The 18,877-nt window shown below is 38.5% G+C and overlaps 1 protein-coding gene across 1 annotated transcript in view; it reads right to left on the reverse strand.

The window, feature by feature from the left end:
* Positions 1–209: 209 nt before the first annotated feature.
* The window catches only part of LOC134330327 (transmembrane protein 164), a 53,846-nt gene continuing 35,178 nt past the window's right edge, over positions 210–18,877 (reverse strand). The window contains exons 4-6 of the mRNA XM_063011401.1: positions 18,647–18,725; positions 12,389–12,489; positions 210–3,042 (exon numbers count right to left, since the gene is read on the reverse strand). Of these exons, the coding sequence (XP_062867471.1) occupies positions 2,836–3,042; positions 12,389–12,489; positions 18,647–18,725 (387 nt within the window). The 3' untranslated portion in view covers positions 210–2,835. The remainder of the gene's footprint in view (positions 3,043–12,388; positions 12,490–18,646; positions 18,726–18,877) is intronic.

An 18,877-nucleotide genomic window follows, 5' to 3' on the forward strand; every position in this document is an offset into this window, starting at 1 on the left:
ACCTTTAACAACTGCAACTGTAAATGAAAAGTCCCTGGAAAAAGAAGTGTGCAGTTGCTGTTTAGCACATTTTCTTGTTGTAGACAGTTTTAAATATGCAGTATCTGTTTTATATATACAAGTGCATTCATCACTTAGATAGTTCAGTGTGAAACTATTTTCACACAAAATAGTTGTGACAGTGCTGTAAGTAAATGTGAGGAAATGAGTAGGTGGAGGAACTTTATTTTTGTAACATGGTTTAGTACAGTACTTCACCAAAATATGTACAAAAAAATCTACAAATCTCCCTTTCAATCATTGCGATACACAGACAGTTTAAGAAAACACCATCTGGATTCCAGTAGAAGCCTGTTATGATACACTAACTAAAATCACTGAACTGAGAACAGTCAGTACTGGTTCATGACGTACTTCATATCTGGCAGAGCAACAGCACTTACATTAAATCTGCAGTGATTCATTCATGAATTACACTTTTATGTACAAGCAAATGTAACATCCGCAAATGCCTCGGTTCCCTTTTTTGAGGTTAATAAAAACCCTAGAATACGACTGATAAAAAAGTTTCTTGGCTGAGAACAGAGTCTAAGAGTGATCTAACAGGTCAGAGACATTGTCACAGTTAAAAAAAAAAAAGTTACAATCTATACTAACTCTAGACCTCTGTCATGTTGGACACCACTTTTCCTTTAACATGTATGTTAATGTGCAATACAAGAAAAACTTTAACTCAAACAGAAAAAATCGCAAATATAATACATAGATGAACAGATGTTTGTAAAATGGCCTTGACAGAACAAAAATGATGTTACAAAAGTTCCATATAAAACGTATTTAGAAATGCAGTTTGATAGTCATTTTATATCTACTTACACTCTGTAAAGCTGTTGTTACACCAGAAAAAGGTCATCATCATACCGGGAGATTTAAAAACAGAAATTGTTTATCATGGTGGTTTCCTTCACATTTTAACCAATTCTGATTCTCTAAGCTATATTTTACACTGGAGTTCAAATCAAACTGTGTATGTTTTGTACTCGTTTTGTATGCAATATATGATAAAAGCTACCTAAAACAGTTACAAAAGTGGACAAGACAGCTACACCATCTAAATTATCCTTTTAACCAACTACAAATATGTTAACTGTATTATAGTATTTACAGATTTATTGGATGATATTTTCCGTGGTCACTAGGGTGACACAAGGTTTTGTATCACTTTGTCTATTTAGCATTTGCTGTGTTATAACGTGAAGCTTCACTTTCAGGTCTGGTTGGCGATCTGAATGCAGGTAAACGTGTCAACTCAACTGTTTTCACCTCACAGTGCTGCACTACCTCTGCTTGCTGCTAGCAGGCACTTCAATGGTGTTTGGGTTTGGTTATGCTGAATCAGAAGTCCTATCCTTTTTAAAGTATACAACTAATTAGCTAAATACAATTTCAGCTAACATGAATACCATTTATGTTTTCATTTTTTAATTAATTTTTATTTTTTGTTTATGCATTTTCTCCCCTTTTTCTCCCGACTTTTTAGCGCGTCCAATTGCCCGATTGCTTCACGCTTCCTCTCCCCCAATGCTGACCCCCGCTCTGATTTGAGGAGAACGAAGCTAACCCACGCCCCCTCCGACACGTGGGCAGCAGCCGTATGCATCTTTTCACCCACACTAGGCGAGTGTATATATGCGAATCAGCCTTGTGTACGGAGAGACACACCCTGATCAACGCACTTTTTCCCCACCTCTGTGCAGGCGCCATCAATCAGCCAGCAGAGGTCGCAGTCGCATCAGTCACGAGGAGACCCTATCCGGCTTAATACCCCACACCCCTATATAAACAACAGGCCAATCATTGTTCATGTCAGCCGGATGGCAGAGCCGAGATTCGATACGATACGATGTATTCGAGATCCCAGCTCTGGTGTGCTAGCAGGTTTTTACCGCTGCGCCACCTGAGCGGCCTTCTGGCAAAGCTTCTAACAAGACAGTCTGCGGTAAGGCAAGAGTGCAAATAGACGTTTACCTTTAAATGAAATTCATAAGAGATGTCAAATACCATTAAAACATACAGTATGTCACTAGTGTAACCACAGCTTTACCTGGTAGATTCAGTGGGAGTTATTAGAAGTAACATGGTAACATGGTTATACTCAACCACTCTAAAATCTGACCTTTAATTTGTTGAGAAGATTCGAGAGCAGAAAACATAAAAGCACCACGCATCGCCGTTACAGATACAATATTACACTGACACTAGCTACAACACGTTAACCACAACGAGTACACTGAATGTCTTTAAATACAAACTTCCTAATTGGCAACATTACTGATTAAAATGCAAATAGATGCAGGCGTGGACAAATATCTAGTCTGGTTACCCAGGAGAAGCAGATTCTGTGTCTGGGTAATCAAACTGCTCACTTACTTAATACATTTCAAATAAAGAAGGAAAAGGTGTTTGAGTGTAACATGCTGTAGTTGGTTCCTTAATGGTGCAACAGAAAATATGTGAGTACTTATTTAGTTGGGCTGGGTCCCAAATGCTTGTACACCCTTTACTCCTTAAGGACTCACACATTAGAATCTAAAAGAAATTACTTTCCAAGTGGGACTGCTTCAACATCTATCATTTGTCCACTGTTGCAAAGACAATACAAACAATGATCCAGTTCATGAACCATCCATGAACTGAGAAATCACTGGATTGGCCTTCCATAACTGTTCAAGTTAAATCAGCCGAAACTAAAATGTTAAAGGCAACTGAAGAAGAAAGTTTCTGTTGTAAATGAGCTGACCATTAACAAAAGGCAAGGCAAGTAACTGTTGTGCATCAGTCGATCTTCTTGGAGCGCTGACGGGCGGAGTGAAGCAGGTGGCCCAGGGCAGGCATGACGTACTGGGAGATGACCGTGAGTGCTTTGCCGTGCACCAATGTCAGCGCCGTTTGGTGAGCGACCGCCCACACGCGGTACCACGGCCCATAAAACGGATCGGACACAGCTGGGCACAGCATGTTGTTCAAATTCACCTCCGTCACCTGCAGCAGGTAAACAAGTGTAAGTAGGAGAATGCAACGATTGACTATTTAAAAGAAAAATGCTTTAATTAAGAGACAACTGAGACAGCAAATAAGAAATAGCCATTATTGTGCCAATATTACAGATATTACAGATATTACAGATTTAGTCCACGGACCAAGCTTAATTTAGTCCAAACTTAATAATTCACTGTCATTGAAACAACACACCTTGAAAAACCTGCACATCTACACCGATCAGGCATAATATTATGACCACCTTCCCTTTTGCTGCAAAAACAGCCCTGACCCGTAAAAGAAAACGTGATTCATCAGACCAGGCCACCTTCTTCCATTGCTCCGTGGTCCAGTTCCGATGCTCACGTGCCCATTGTTGGCGCTTTCGGTGGTGGACAGGGGTCAGCATGGGCACCCTGACTGATCTGCGGCTCTGCAGCCCCATACAACGATGCACTGTGTGTTCTGACACCTTTCTATCAGAACCAGCATTAACTTCTTCAGCAATATGAGCTACAGTAGCTCGTCTGTTTGATCGGACCACACGGGCCAGCCTTCGCTCCCCACGTGCATCAATGAGCCTTGGCTGCCCATGACCCTGTTGCTAGTACACCACTGCTACTTCCTTGGACCACTTTTGATATATACTGACCACTGCAGACCACCCCACAAAAGCTGCAGTTTTGGAGATGCTCTGACCCAGTCGTCTAGCCATCACAATTAGGCTCTTGTCAAACTCGGTCCAATCCTTATGCCTGCGAATTCTTCCTGCTTCTAACACATCAACTTTGAGGATAAAATGTTCACTTGCTGCCTAATATATCCCACCCACTAACAGGTGCCGTGATGAAGAGATAATCAGTGTTATTCACTTCACCTGTCAGTGGTCATAAGGTTATGCCTGGTCGGTGTATATAATTATACAGGATCTGTCCTAAACTTCTTTATTTATTTAAAAATCTTTGCGTAACTGTCCTTTACAAGCATCTTGACAAGTTTGTAACTCAGTTAATAGTTTACTGCTCTAATTCAGTAACCAGCAAAAATGATTGTCTTACTTATTGAGGAGAAATTAAATCTTTCATGAATGTTATTCTGTAGACCGTTGAGTTGCACAGCCTGATGGCAGTTGTCAAGCAAAAGCACCAAAACTGTCATTGATTGTGTAGAATGTGCCATCTGCTTTAATGAAATGTTTGAACATGCAGATTGATGCTAATGAGACATGGAAAGCACTTCAGTGTGAGATCTAAATGACAGTATGTATAAACATTTACATTAGTCATCTAACAGAACGTCTGATCGGAGTTGAGCGTGTAAAATAGGGCTGAAATTTTAAGGAAAGCATAAAAATGTAATTTTATCTGGAAAAAATAAAGCACAAATATGACAGATGACACAAATGTGTCTGTCAAATGTTTAACCATGTATGCAATTATATATGTGATGTTCAGTGTATTCATTTTCTTGTTTACTCTTTCTTCCAATTAAGCGTAGCCAATTTGTCTTCCGCTGCTGGATACCCCAACCACATCCAAGAAGGGTATATTTGCCTGACACACGCTCTATCTTATTCACACATAAGACCGGTTTTGCACACGGAGAGTCATGCACTGATCTCTGCATTTCTCCGCTTCTGTACAGGCACCTCTGTCTTCTAATCAAGGTCCTTACACAGCTCCGAAGACCCCACCCCTTCTAATCAAGGTCCTTACACAGCTCCGAAGACCCCACCCCTTCTAATCAAGGTCCTTACACAGCTCCGAAGACCCCACCCCTTCTAATCAAGGTCCTTACACAGCTCCGAAGACCCCACCCCTTCGAATCAAGGTCCTTACACAGCTCCGAAGACCCCACCCCTTCTAATCAAGGTCCTTACACAGCTCCGAAGACCCCACCCTCTTTTTTGTGTCAGTTTTTTTTTTTTTTTTTGCATTTCCCCCCAATTTTCCTCCCAATCTAGTCATATCCAATGACCCGATTGTATTACGCTTCCTTTCTACTGATGTTAATCTCTACTCTGACTGAGGAGAGCCATGTGTAACACACACCCCTCCGACAAGTGTGCAGCAGCCGACTGCATGTTTTCACCTCCATGAGCCGAATTCACATGTGGATCAGCTTTGTGTACGGAGACACACCCTGGTCCACATTATTCCTCTTCCCTGTGCAGATGCCATCAGTCAGCCAGCAGAGGTCGTAATTGCATCAGTTATAAGGTCCCCTCCGCCACCCCCCTTGGACAACAGCCAATCGTTGTTCATGTAGGCGCCCAGCCTGTCTGATGGCAGAGCTAAATTTCGAACCGACGAGTTTGAAATGTCAGCACTGGTGTGTTTTTTTTTAAATTCCATTTCCCATCCAGCAGACTTATGTGACCAATTTCACAAAGTCTAGGGGCGCCCAGCCGACCGGTAGCAGAGCGGAATATAATAATTTATAATAATATAATAATTTAGAGACTATTTAGTCATGCCGTATTCATTTATTTTAAGAAATATTACCTTGACTATCACATCATGTGTATTTAATCAACAGGGTGTAGTTAGCACAGCACATTAGCACAGTACTGCTGCACACAGCATCTTAACACAGAACCACATGTTAAACTAATTTAGCAATCCATGCTAGAAAAAGAATAGTTTGAGTCATACAAACATCCAAGGCCTGGGATTGTTTTACAGAGCTGGATGTGATCTAAGTGACATTCCTCATTTTGAGAAAGCTCGCACATGTTATGCAGGCTACCCCCAAAGGTTAAACATCAGAGAAGTCTAATCCATAACAAACATCAGGCTTACTGTTTAATTCAGTTCTATAGGAGGTGCTTCAATGCACTGATGCAACCTTCCATGCGGTTAATAACACAGTTTAGCTGAGTAAATCCTTGTGTTCATATTGTTATGACCGGAACTGCCAGTTTTATTAAGCCTACATTTCCTCAGACTGTATCATCTTAATTGTAAACACCACAGTTTTTTTTATTTTACAGTCTGCTTTAATAAACACTCTGTCTGGTAAAATAGTACAGAATAGTACAGTTGCAATTAAAATGATTTACCCCCCCCATTGCAAATTGGGTTTATTAGCAAAATTTCAGCTGTTTGCAATAAACCAATGAAACAATCTCCACACAGTATAACAAGTGGTTTCTCCGAATTCAACACAAAATGCCACTTTTAATAACTACTGCAGTCTCAGTATTACTCAACTCCTTTCTTAATGACAAGCGTCTTTAAAACAGCACCCTTTTACTGTTACAAACATGACTCATAGCCAGACACCAGCTCTCTGGCAGCATTTCTAAGGAATCTTAGCCACTTTTCATGGGAAATGGCTTTTAGTTCACTAATGTTCTCTAGGGTTTGTGTGGTGCCACCGCCTTCTTCAAATCCCACCAAAGATTTCTATGGGGTTCAAGTCAGGCGACCGGTAGCAGAACGGAATATAATAATTTATAATAATAAAATAATTTAGACACTATTTAGTCATGCCGTATTCATTTATTTTAAGAAATATTACCTTGACCATCACATCATGTGTATTTAATCAACAGGGTGCAGTTTTGTAAGAAACTGAACACATTAGCACAGTACTGCTGCACCCAGTTTTGTGACAGCCTCTCCAGAACCTTCCAGAACGTCTTCTGAAATCAAGCATTGGTGGACTTTGAGGTATGCCTGGGATAACTGTCCTGTTAGAAGATCCAATGACATTTTCTCATAGGAATTCTGACCCTGATACTTGATAATTCATTTATTTATTATTTATTAGGATTTTAACGTCATGTTTTACTTACTTTTGGTTACATTCATGACAGAAATGGTAGTTACTCGTTACACAAGATTAATCAGTTCAAGTCTTTAATGCCAAACACAGTCATGGACAATTTTATATCTCCAATTCACCTCACTTGCCTGTCTTTGGACTGTGGGAGGAAACCAGAGCTCCTGGAGGAAACCTACACAGACACGGGGAAAACATGCAAACTCCATACAGAAAGGACCTGGACCGCTACACCTGGGAATCAAACCCAGGACCTTCTTGCTGTAAGGCGACAATGCTACCCACTGAGCCACCAATACTTGATTAAATCCATCTTGCAGGTTTCCAGTGCCAGAGTAAGCAAAACAGCCCAAGAGCATCACCAAACCACCAGGCTTCACTGGAGGCAGGGTGTTCTTTTCACGGTACACTTCATTCTCCTTCAGACACCCCTCTAATCCATTGGCCAAAAAGTTGCATCAACAAAGTTGCACTATTGTTTCATTAATCGACAGAACAGAATACCAAAACTTCTGTGGCTTATTTATAAGGTTTGGAGCATATTGGAGCCAAATTCTCCTGTGCTTTTGGGTCAGCAGAGGTGTACGTCTTGAAGTTCGGACAAAGGCAAAGAAAGTGTTTACTATGCACCTTACTGTGCAAACCTCAGTGTCTGCTGCCACCAAATCTTTCTGCAGGTCGAGGGTTTTTTGACCACCCGCCTCCTCAGGAATCTGGTGGCAGATGGTGATAGCTTCCTCTTTCTGCCACGTCCAGATAGTGTAGTCAGTGTTCCTTTAACTTAAACTTGATAACTAAGCTTCCAACTGTATCTCTAGGAACATACAATTGCTATATTTGCACAAGGCAATTATTTCTGCTCTTAGCGTTCTGGACAATTCTCTCTCTCAATTCTCTCCCTACCCAGTCCCTATCTCAAGCACACCTGATGTAGCTACTTAAGTCCTTGATTAGTTGCATCAGGTGTGCTTGAGATAACACCTGATTTGCAAATGTGTGCTCTCAGAACACAAATGTGTCTTCTGAGACTGCAGTAGTCATTAAAAATGGCATTTTGTGTTGAATTTGGAGAAACCACTTGTAATCTTAGTTGTGTTGGGCTTTTTAAATTGTTGTTGTTGGAAGGGTTTACTGCAAACAGCTGGTTTATACATTTTGCAATGGGGGTTGAATCATTTAGATTTTACCTGTACCTTTTTTTCACCACATGCAATATTTTTTTTTATTTTTTTATTTTTTTTACACATCTATAGCACACTGATCTGTTAATTTATTTTCTTTTTCAGCCAGGCGAGCTTATGTTTATAGTTAAGGCAGACATTGTTTACAATGTAGCCAAGTTTCCATATTTTGTGGAAAAAATCCACTAAATTTTAATGGATTTGTTTTTCCTTTTTATGCAAATCATCTTTGATCTGGTTTGTAACACACTCACTTATGTGTAGCAGGTTAAAGTTCCTCCACAAAAGGAAGATAATGGCACAGTTTTAGTGTAGTTTAATGCATCAGTGATTATTTATTTACAACATTTAAACATTTATATGGCATTAAAGGTTTAATATCCCTTAGAGCACGTGTCAAACTCAAGGCCCGCAGGCCGAATTCAGCCTGCCACGTCATTTTATGTGGCCCATGAAAGCTTAAAAAGAGTATGATTGTCCTAAAATATATTGTAAAATCGTACATAAACTACATCTTCCACAATGCATGTCGATTTTGTGACCCATGAAGTGACCGTATCCCGCCACTAGATGGTGGTGTTTCCACATCAGCATTAAACTAAGGCTTCAAGGGTTTCAAACAAGTAAAGTTGAGAAATATCTACAAATAATCCCAAAATGTCCAAGAAGAGACAAATTGATGCAGAAGGAAGGAAATTGTCTATGGTGGCCCATAATGCTGACGTGGCCCTCTGTGAAAATGAGTATAGTGAAAATGACATAAATAAATGTTGATCAGGTGGCGGAGCATTCTAATACGCAAGCTCACCACTGTGAAGAGCTATAGCTCTCAAGTTTGAATCTTAGCAATTCTTTCTACCTGGCTAAGTGTCTAACAGGCCTGCTGAATGCTGGATAATTCAGTCAGGACATAGTGTGACTGTCCATATACTATTTCGCTCTCTTTGGAAACCCACTGCTTGCAGGTGTAAAAAGATGGCCGGTGACAGCACATGTGCGGGAGGGGGATGTGCTAGTCTTTGTCAAGAAGAGAGACAAATTGATGCAGAAGGAGGGAATTCTATCAAAGATGGGAAAGCAAAACACAAGTTTGTGCTTCAAGAAAAAAAACGGAACGACTTGTGTGTTATGAGGCCATGTCGGTGGTAAAGGAGTACAATTATAGATACAATATAACTTTGGCATTTTGACACCAAACACAGCACTAAGTATGCTAAATTTAGCCTCCAAAAAAAAAACCTAATTGTCCAAGATTTAAAAGGCAGACAGCAATCACAACAGGATACATTGCAAACGGCCCTTTGAGGGCCACCATAATGCTGCCGTGGCCCTCTGTGAAAATGAGTTTGACACCCCTGCCTTAGAGTAATGTGACCAAATATTAAATATTATAACAACAACTAACATAACATGAGGTTTTTATATACAAATTAATACAACTTTTCCTGTACAGTAGACCCTTGAGTTACGAACGATCTTTTTCAACTGAACGTACGAACAAATTTCGGATTACGAACCGAAATTTGCGAAACACGTGACGTCACGAACAAGTTGACTCCAAGCGTCTCTCTCTCTCTCTCTCTCTCTCTCTCTCTCTCTCTCTATATATATATATATATATATATATATATATATATATATATATATATATTAGGGCTGTCAAACGATAATTTTTTTTAATCGCGATTAATCTCAGAATTTCATATAGTTAATCGCGATTAATCGCATTAAAAAAAATCTGTGTAAATGTTATAGAAAACAAGGATTTTTAAGTGAAATGTTACAATTAAAATGGTGAACACATTTTATGCTAAATGTACTTATGTTAAAAACTGCTGGGACAAGAGAAAACTGTAAGGGAGTTTTATTCACTCACATACTAGGCAGTAATACTATCCAGTGGTTTAATGGACGTTTCTACACGAAGTGAGTGTGTTTTGACCCTTTGGGGCTTCCATAGTTCATGGACTAACGTGCTTGACTCAGCTGTCCGGTATTCTTTACCGTAACAGAATAAGTTAATAAAGTGTTCTGCTCCCGACAACTTGTGAATATAGCATGTATTTATTTCTTTATTATGCAAGTGCAAATGCTACGACGCTCTTTTACATTTTGTTAACAAACCGCAAATGAAAAACGGTGACATGTCCGACATTAAAACGTTTGTTCTACCAGTCAAGTCTCAACATGAACTAGAAATTGCGTTAATGGCACAATTTTTTTTAATCGCGTTAAATTGAGATCCCGTTAATGCGTTATTATCGCGTTAACTTCGACAGCCCTAATATATATATATACACAGTCATGTGAAAAAGTTTGGACACCCCATGAAATCCTTTGTCTTTTTGAACATATTTAAACATTTGAACATTTGAGCTTCATTTGAACAGTACTGAGAGATGGAGCTTATATAACTAAACAAATAAAATGTTAAAAAATTACTTTTAAACACAAGCTGTAAAATGTAATGAACAAAAATGGAAATTTATTGTGAGGAAAAAGTTAGGACACCCCCACATTTATTACTACTTAAAATGTCTAAAATTAGAATCCAGTGCACCACATCAGCTGCAATGATTAGACCATTGTTACAGGACATTGGAGTTTTATTTAAACCTCAGACATTATTTTGGTTTGCTCTTAATTGTTGAAGTAAGTGATATCACCATGGTGAGATCTACAGAGCTTTCTGAGGCCTTCAGAAAGAAGGTTGTAAATGCATATGAGTCTGGGAAGGGATTTAAAAAGATCTAAAAACAATTAGAAATCAGCCATTCCACTGTCCGGAAAATCATTTACATGTGGTGAAGCTCAAATGTTCATTTGTTTAAATATGTTCAAAAAGACAAAGGTTCTCATGGGGTGTTCTAACTTTTTCACATGACTGTATATATATACAGTGAGCAAACATTCAAACAGTGGACAGTGTTTTTCCAGTGTTTTCTTTATATTATAATTATATTTATATTATAATTATATGTTTTCTTATATTTATAAGCTGCAGAGAAAGTGTTTTTTGTTGTTGTATAATTACTCCTGCCAGTAGCTGTCACTGTGCATCAGACAGAGGGGACATTGAGTAAGAGAGAAGAAGGAAGTTATTCTTTCTTACCTACAAAATACAAAGCTATTGAAATAAAGAAGGAAATATTAATAATAATTTAAGCTTTAAGGGAAATGTATACTTGTATTTATAACAAAAAAGACCATTTAATACATTAGAAAGGTTAGGTAAGGGGGGGTTTGGGAGGTCTGGCACGGATTAATTCTATTTAAATTATTTCTTATGGGAAAAATAGGTTTAACTAACAAACATTTTGACTTAAGAACAACCCTTCGTAACCAATTAAATTCGTATGTCAAGGGTCTACTGTACATAATAACAAGAAAGAAAACGATGATAATAATAATTTTATTCTTATTCTTCAGACAGTGGACTAAATGTTTGCTGTCAAAATAGTTCTCATAATGTCCACATTCTCTGTGTCTGACAGGTTTAGATATTCCCACCTTATTTGGTGAGTCCCCAAACTGCACTTTGAGAAATACTCCTATAAAGTAGATTCTTTGCAAATATAAAGATTTTTGTTCTTACTTGTTTATTTCTTTCATTAACTATTTAATTCAACTCATCTGTACCTATTCAGTAAAAGCTGCCTGCTTTAAATGCCCTCACACCATCTTTTGAAAGACGTTACATTTTGTTGTTTTTCCCACAGCTGTCCAATAGAATAATAGTAAATAGCAATAATAATAATAAGTATAATGAAATAATGTTAATGCCGAACGTGTGGCAATTGTGTAAAAGAAAACAATATACCATCCAAAACCAGGTTATATTAGGATTAAACATCCTGGTCTCAAGCCTACACATTTGCCTTTCTGTTCTAAAATGTTAAATGTAAAAATGCCATGATGAAGAGAAAAGCAGAGGCATGTTCTCATTCGTGCTGGACAAAACCACAAATTGCAGCCTGGAACTATCAACACTGCCCTCTTTTAGATTTATACTATTGAATTAAATGTAACTTCAAGTATTTAATGTTTAAATAAGAAATACGGTAAATATAATATATAAAAAGTATAACTACTGACTGATTCTAAAAGCAGCTTGAGATTTTTTGCTTTAGTGCATGATTATATTCATTTTTGTGGGAGCTGACAGGCATGCAGTACTTTACTAGCTCAGCAATTAATGGTGAAAGCAAACAGGCTGCCAATTCCACCCCTCTATCACAGGGGAGTATTAAATACAACCTTATAACTGATGAGGGAAATATGAAAAGTCTGTCTGCATTTACAAACCTCAGCTGCTTATACAGTGTGAAATAAATGACATTTGTGTGTGTGTGTGTGTGTGTTTGTGTGTTTGTCTGTCTTACCATTCCCAGGCCCTGCAGGAACACAAAATGATAAAAGAAGAGGATGCCTGTGGATAACAGCGCCCACCACATGTCTCTTAATGCTTCTGGTTTATACACACCTGAGAAAAGAAAAAATCGATCAGTAATACAGAAATATATACAGCCAGCTCCAGAACAACTGGCGTCCTTGGAAAAACATGAGTAAAAAAAGGTTTTACAAAAACATCTCAGTGCCAGTGGTGTATGAAATAGCCAATAGTTACATTTAAATAGACGTTACAATAGAAAAATACCAGAGCCAAACTGTAAGTAAGAAAGTAATAAGTAATAAATAAATTCTAATATGCAAGCTCACCATTGTAAAGAGCTAAAGCTCTCAAATTTAAGTCTTAGCGATTTTATCTATCTGGCTGGGTGTCTAACAGGCACCATTGGCCATACCTAGGGGAGGGAGGTACACTGCAGTGGCTTTGAGAAAGCCATATCCTGTTTGGTTGGGGTGCCTGCCTAAATGTTGGATGATTCAAAGTGTGACTGTCCGTATACTAAGTGGCTTTCTGTGGGAATCCAGGTGTATAAAGATGGCTGGTGACAGGACATGTGCCGGAGGGGGATGTGCTAGTCTTTGTCTCTGAAGGGCAGGGAATGATGCGGCTTTGTTGCCAACTAGGAGTGTTTCTATTGTTTTACAAATGTATTTGTCCCTGCAGAACATTTTCCCTTTTAAGATTCCTGGGCTGTCTTGCAAGAACAGCATATTTAGGATCTTCCCACAGCTTTTTATTGATGTTCAGTCAGGGGGGTTTCTAAAAGCTTTGGTTTATAATTCTTGAAGTAATTCGTGGTGGACTGGCTTCGGATCAATGTTTAATCCATGCAGTGAGGCCTGTCCAGGTGGCTGCCACACAAAATCAAAGCATTCCTTGTAATGGGCCAACATGGCGTGAAGATCAGCAGTGGGTTCAGATTACAGGGTCATGTCCATCTGCCCTGCCACTAATAGCCAGTGGGGGCTATTAAGGTGCAAATGACGTTCTCTTAAATCACACAGTCTCTGTGCCTCATCAGTTGTAATATACAGCAACTGGGAGAACAATTTAAATGCTGTTCTCATTAGGCTTTTGCTTGATGGTTCATTGATGTTGTTTGTATTGTGTCTGTGGCACCGGCTTGTGGTATCTTTTGTCTCTGTCGGCTCAGTTGTCTGCATTTATTTATATATTTATTTATTTACATAGTATTTTGGGGATTGTTTAGGTACTTTTGTCAGATATGCACTGACATTCCTTTGGAGTCATGAACACTAGCTAAGGCTAGAAGTATCTGTAGTTCTTTACATGTTTTATTTTTTTCTGGGATCCTTACTGACGTCCTGGTTATCTCTATCCCTTGAATAAATTTTAACAGGCCAGCCATTTCTCAAATTAACATTTTTCATTGTAATTTGTTGGAGTTCTAAAGTCTTTTAATGGATTTTTTATGGTGGCATAGAGCCCTTGAAAAAAAAAAACTTTAAGCTGACTGCCAGACTTTGATTGAATGCTTTAAGATAAGTGAGATTTATCTTCTAGGGAGCTAACCGAAATCAAGCTTTACTGTGTTTTACTGGTTGGTGGTTTATATTTTTTAAATATATTTTTTATTTATGCATTTTCTCCTGTTTTCTCTCGTTTTAGCGTAGTCAGTTTGTCTTCCGCTGCTGGGGGATCCCTGATTGCAGATGAGGTGGCCTCCTCCGACCCGCGTGCAGCCCTTAGCGGAACCCTTTTTCACCCATGCACTCTGCACAGGGCCTCTTTATCTGCTAATCAGGGTCCTTACACAACGTTTGAAGACCCCACCCACATAGTCCAGTCATCCCGCCCAAGCAGAAATGCGTCTGCTGCAGGCAATGCCAATTGTGCCCGCTAGATGGAGCCCAGCTGACCGACCGGTGGCAACGTCGAGTTTCGAATCGAGGAGTTCAGAATCTCTGTGCTGGGCGCCCAGGTTGGTGGTTTATGATAAATTAAATAATGTTTTACAAAATGTAGTGTGTTGAATTTTCCTTTGAGTTCATATTATAATGGGTTGTCTAATAATCTGAATTCTCTGGGTGTAACAAATATGCAAAAATGGGTAATAGAAAAAAGGGAGCTATTCATTTTTATAAAAACAATGGGACACCCTTTATAATATTTTAATTAATGTGTTTCAGCCACAACAATTGCTAACAGGTGTAATGCATCTATTACATAAAGGTAATTATATGCTTCCAACTTTGCAGCTGGTTATGAAAGGTCCTTTCTAGTTCCAGCATGACTTTGCCCCATGCACAAAGCAATGTCTATGAAGACATAAAAAAAGCTCGGTTTGAAGCAATTTCAGAGGCCTGCACAGACTTTACCCCCACTAAACAGCTGTGGAATGAACTGGAACATCAGTTTAGACTTTCTTGACCAACATCAGTGCCCAGCCACACAAATGCAGACATACTTCAATGTCTTTGAGAAGCCTTCTCAGAAGAGTGGCTGTTATTACAGCTGAAAAGTTCACATAGGGGTCACTAGTGTTTTAATACCATTTGTTTTTTATGGGATGTCCTAGCTGTGGGTGCTAACTGCTGTGACATCACACAGGATGTTTTTCTTCCTGAGACAGACAGATGGCGCTGTGCTCTGATTGAAATGTGCTGAATCAAATGGCTGTATGAATAAGGAATCCTGCAGCTCACTCAGGAGTGCAGGAGAGTGAGCAAAAGCTGAATGGATGTATTGTTCTCTTCATGCACATGATCCAGCACACACTAAAATAAGTGCATGTACACTATGGTAATGCACTCAGTATTTCCTTTCTGCTACACTTCCTCCCTCTTTTAATGTGACCAGGGTAATATTTCAACCCTGACAATTCACCCAGCATTCTACAAAACGTGTAGTGAGGTGAAACCTCTCTTCAGTCATTTTTGTTTTTATTTAACATGTACCTCTAATAAATATAACCACTTCCAATTTTATTTCATTTTGTATTTACAAAGATGAATTTATAATAATATATATTAATTATAAACAAGAGATGAGGTATTTCATTTCTCTTGGCAAATCTTTAGTTGCTCAAGATTGAAAAGGCACCTCTATACAGTGACAAATTTAGAATCCACTATAAAATTTTATTTGGTATTATTGACTAGGCCATGCAAGCAAAACAGACTTGAATTATGTTGGCTGTATGTTTGGGGCTGTTGTCTTTTTCCAATGTTAATAAACAGTGGGTAGCACTGTCGCCTCACAGCAAGAAGGTCCTGGGTTCGATCCCCAGGTGGGGCGGTCCTGGTCCTTTCTGTGTGGAGTTTGCATGTTCTCACCATGCCTGCGTGGGTTTTCTCCGGGAGCTCTGGTTTCCTCCCACAGTCCAAAAAAACATGCAAGTGAGGTGAATTGGAGATACAAATTTGTCCATGACTGTGTTTGACGTTAAAACTTGTGAACTGATGAACCTTGTGTAATGAGTAACTACCATTTCTGTCATGAATGTAACCAAAGTGTAAAACATGACGTTACGTTTAATGTATACCTGTACATCGGTTCAATCATGTTTCCCCTTAGCAGAGATATAGACTGATATTATGATGCTCCTACCAAGCATGGTCATGCTGGAACAGGAAAGGGCCTTTCCCCAACCTACTACCACAGAGTTGGAAGTATGTTACCTAGTTTACTTAATTAATTTTAGAAACCTGTTTGCAATGGACTTGACAAAAACACTTGAACTTCATAAAAGATGTGTATATATACTTATACTAATACTAAAAGCTATTGTATGTTCATTTGAAGTGTACAGTAGTAAGAGTATACTGTATGAAAAAACAAAGACAGTTAAATACTTTGTTTTTTACTGTATTCTTTCTCATGTTCCAGTAACATTTCAGTCACAGGAAGAAATGTAGTGCTGTAATAAGGTAAAGATCATAATTGTGTAAGAGTTAGGACCTTTTAAGATTACATCAACAGTATTCAAAACATAACGCCAGCAAGACGTGCACCAACAATTTGTCCTCTTTTGAACTCTGGTATGTCACCCATAATGTTGTGTGCATTGCAATATTTTGAGCAAAACTGTGCTCTTACCCTGCTAATTGAACCTTCACACTCTGCTCTTACTGGTGCAATGTGCAATTAATGAAGATTGGCCACCAGACTGGTCCAATTTAGCCATGAAACCTCCCACACTAAAATGACAGGTGTTTCAGTTTCATTGTCCAACCCCTGTATGTACATCAACAATATTCAAAACGTAAAGATTTTGACCCCAATTCTCTGTATATCTTAAAGCAAGGTGTGTCTTTGGTGGGCTTATATAACTATAAAAATGATTTACCTGCAGTGGGCACTTAAGTACATCAACAATAATTAAAAGGTAAAGATTTTGACCCCAATTATCTTTATATCTTAAAGCAAGGAATATCTTTGGTGGCCTTATATTACTATAAACTTAGCTTTACATGAGGCGGGGACTCATGTAACAGCCCTATTATAACACTAGATGGCATCAATTCTCAATATTTGGCCACAAATATTGAAGTACAAGACTGTTTCCCTTACTTTAGCTTAGCGTTATTGCTAAGCTAATATGCAAACGAATAGCATATGTTTGGAGGCAAAACCACACAGGACATGGTATGTTTGCTAAAGGGCTGCTGAGACAGTTGTTTGTACAGTAAAAAAAAAAAAAGCAAACATAACCTATTCAATAAACTAATTATTTTTTAAATGTTAATGTTTATACACATTTACTTTACATTTAATAAAAATAAAAATGGGGGATGGTGGCATGTGCAAGAGTTTAATTGCTCAAAGTCTCAGGACTTCAACTTGTAATGCCTTTACTGACTTTTAATGCCTTCACTGACTTGTAATTCCTACTGACTTGTAATGCCTTTACTGACTTGTAATGCCTACTGACTTCTAATGCCTTTACTGACTTGTAATGCCTTTACTGACTTGTAATGTCTTTACTGACTTAAGACTTCTTGAGCAGGTCAAACATTGTTATTTGGAATTGCCAAACACCCTGCTAACCCTTAACAGCCATGGGTTTCTTTTAAGAAGCTGAGAATCTGAAAGTGAAACTAATTATTGCCTATAAAGCAGATTTACTTTTACATTTTCAGCATTTAGCAGACGCTTTTATCCAAAGCAACTTACAGCACTGTGACAGTATACTGTCTGAGCAATTGAGGGTTAAGGGCCTTGCTCAAGGGCCCAGCAGTGACAACCTGGCAGTGGTGGGGCTTGAACCAGCAACCTTTTCATTACTAGTCCAGCACCTTAACCACTGAGCTACAACTGCACAGATGAAGCCAATAAAAAAATCAATGTGCTCCCAGCTCTCAAGTTCCAGTCTGAACTGTAATTAGAAAACAGCACTGAAGGGAACTGTGGAAGTCAAAGCAAGATATGAAAGAATCTCAAAGAAATATCAGAAAGAATTGCTTATATGATGCCCACAAAAGCAAGGCAAAATCCCTGTCATGCTGGACAGCTAATCTGACCGAATTGGTGGTGCATAGCATTCTACTCTGCAGCACTGGTTTCACAACCAAGATTTTTAAATGGAGTAAAGAGAGAAAAAAAAAATGCAAACCCATATTTAAATGACTTACAGGTATTTAGAATGTAAGTGCTATGGACTAATGCTTTAACAATTAAACTATTTGGCTAGACAAAGCAGGGCTGTAATCACATTATATATTGAGTGGAGGGGGGAATCACTGAGATCATCCATCACAGAGACTGTGTAAAACGATTTCTCAGAACAGTGAACAGTGACATCACTGAGACTATTTTAAAAGTCTGTTAAACGTCTCAGTAATATCACTGTTGTCATAGAAAACGTCTTGGTGATGTCACTGTTGTCATAGAAATCATTTTACACTTACTGTGACTGGACTGCACAAAATGAAAGACATTCCTAGATTTTGAACTCACTCTGTGAAACAGCATCATGTGGGCACTTATTCTAATCATTGACTGTATGTGTTTTAATAGCACCTAGTAAGCAGGTGTACCAAAGACCTTTGGGATTAATTGGAATGTTGACGGCAAGCCAGGCTTATTTTTGAGTAAAATTAGTGTCTACGCTCAGATTCTCTTTTGACTAATTGGGCACAAATTCCAACTAATTAGGGTGGACATTTAAGCCTATAAGGAGTTTACACTTTTGCACATGCCACAGTCACTGTTATATTTCACTATAATTAAGTATAAATGTGCATCACATTAATGTGTGAAATCTTACCTCCTTTTCTGAAGAGGTATATAGGTACCAGGTAGAGCATGGAGTGCTGAATGTAGTAGATCTCTTTTTCAAATGGAAGCTGCAAAACAAAGTAAAAATTTGCATTTTTATTACCAAGACAAAAAAATCTGAACCCATTTCCTCAAAAGTATGTTGGTCATAAAATTATTTCAGTTGATGGAGTAGTAAAAGAATCATTGGAAGCTCTGTGCTAGTGACATTTGTTTTCGA

Source organism: Trichomycterus rosablanca, chromosome 16 (assembly GCF_030014385.1).
Source record: "Trichomycterus rosablanca isolate fTriRos1 chromosome 16, fTriRos1.hap1, whole genome shotgun sequence".
Classification (NCBI taxonomy): Eukaryota; Metazoa; Chordata; class Actinopteri; order Siluriformes; family Trichomycteridae; genus Trichomycterus; species Trichomycterus rosablanca.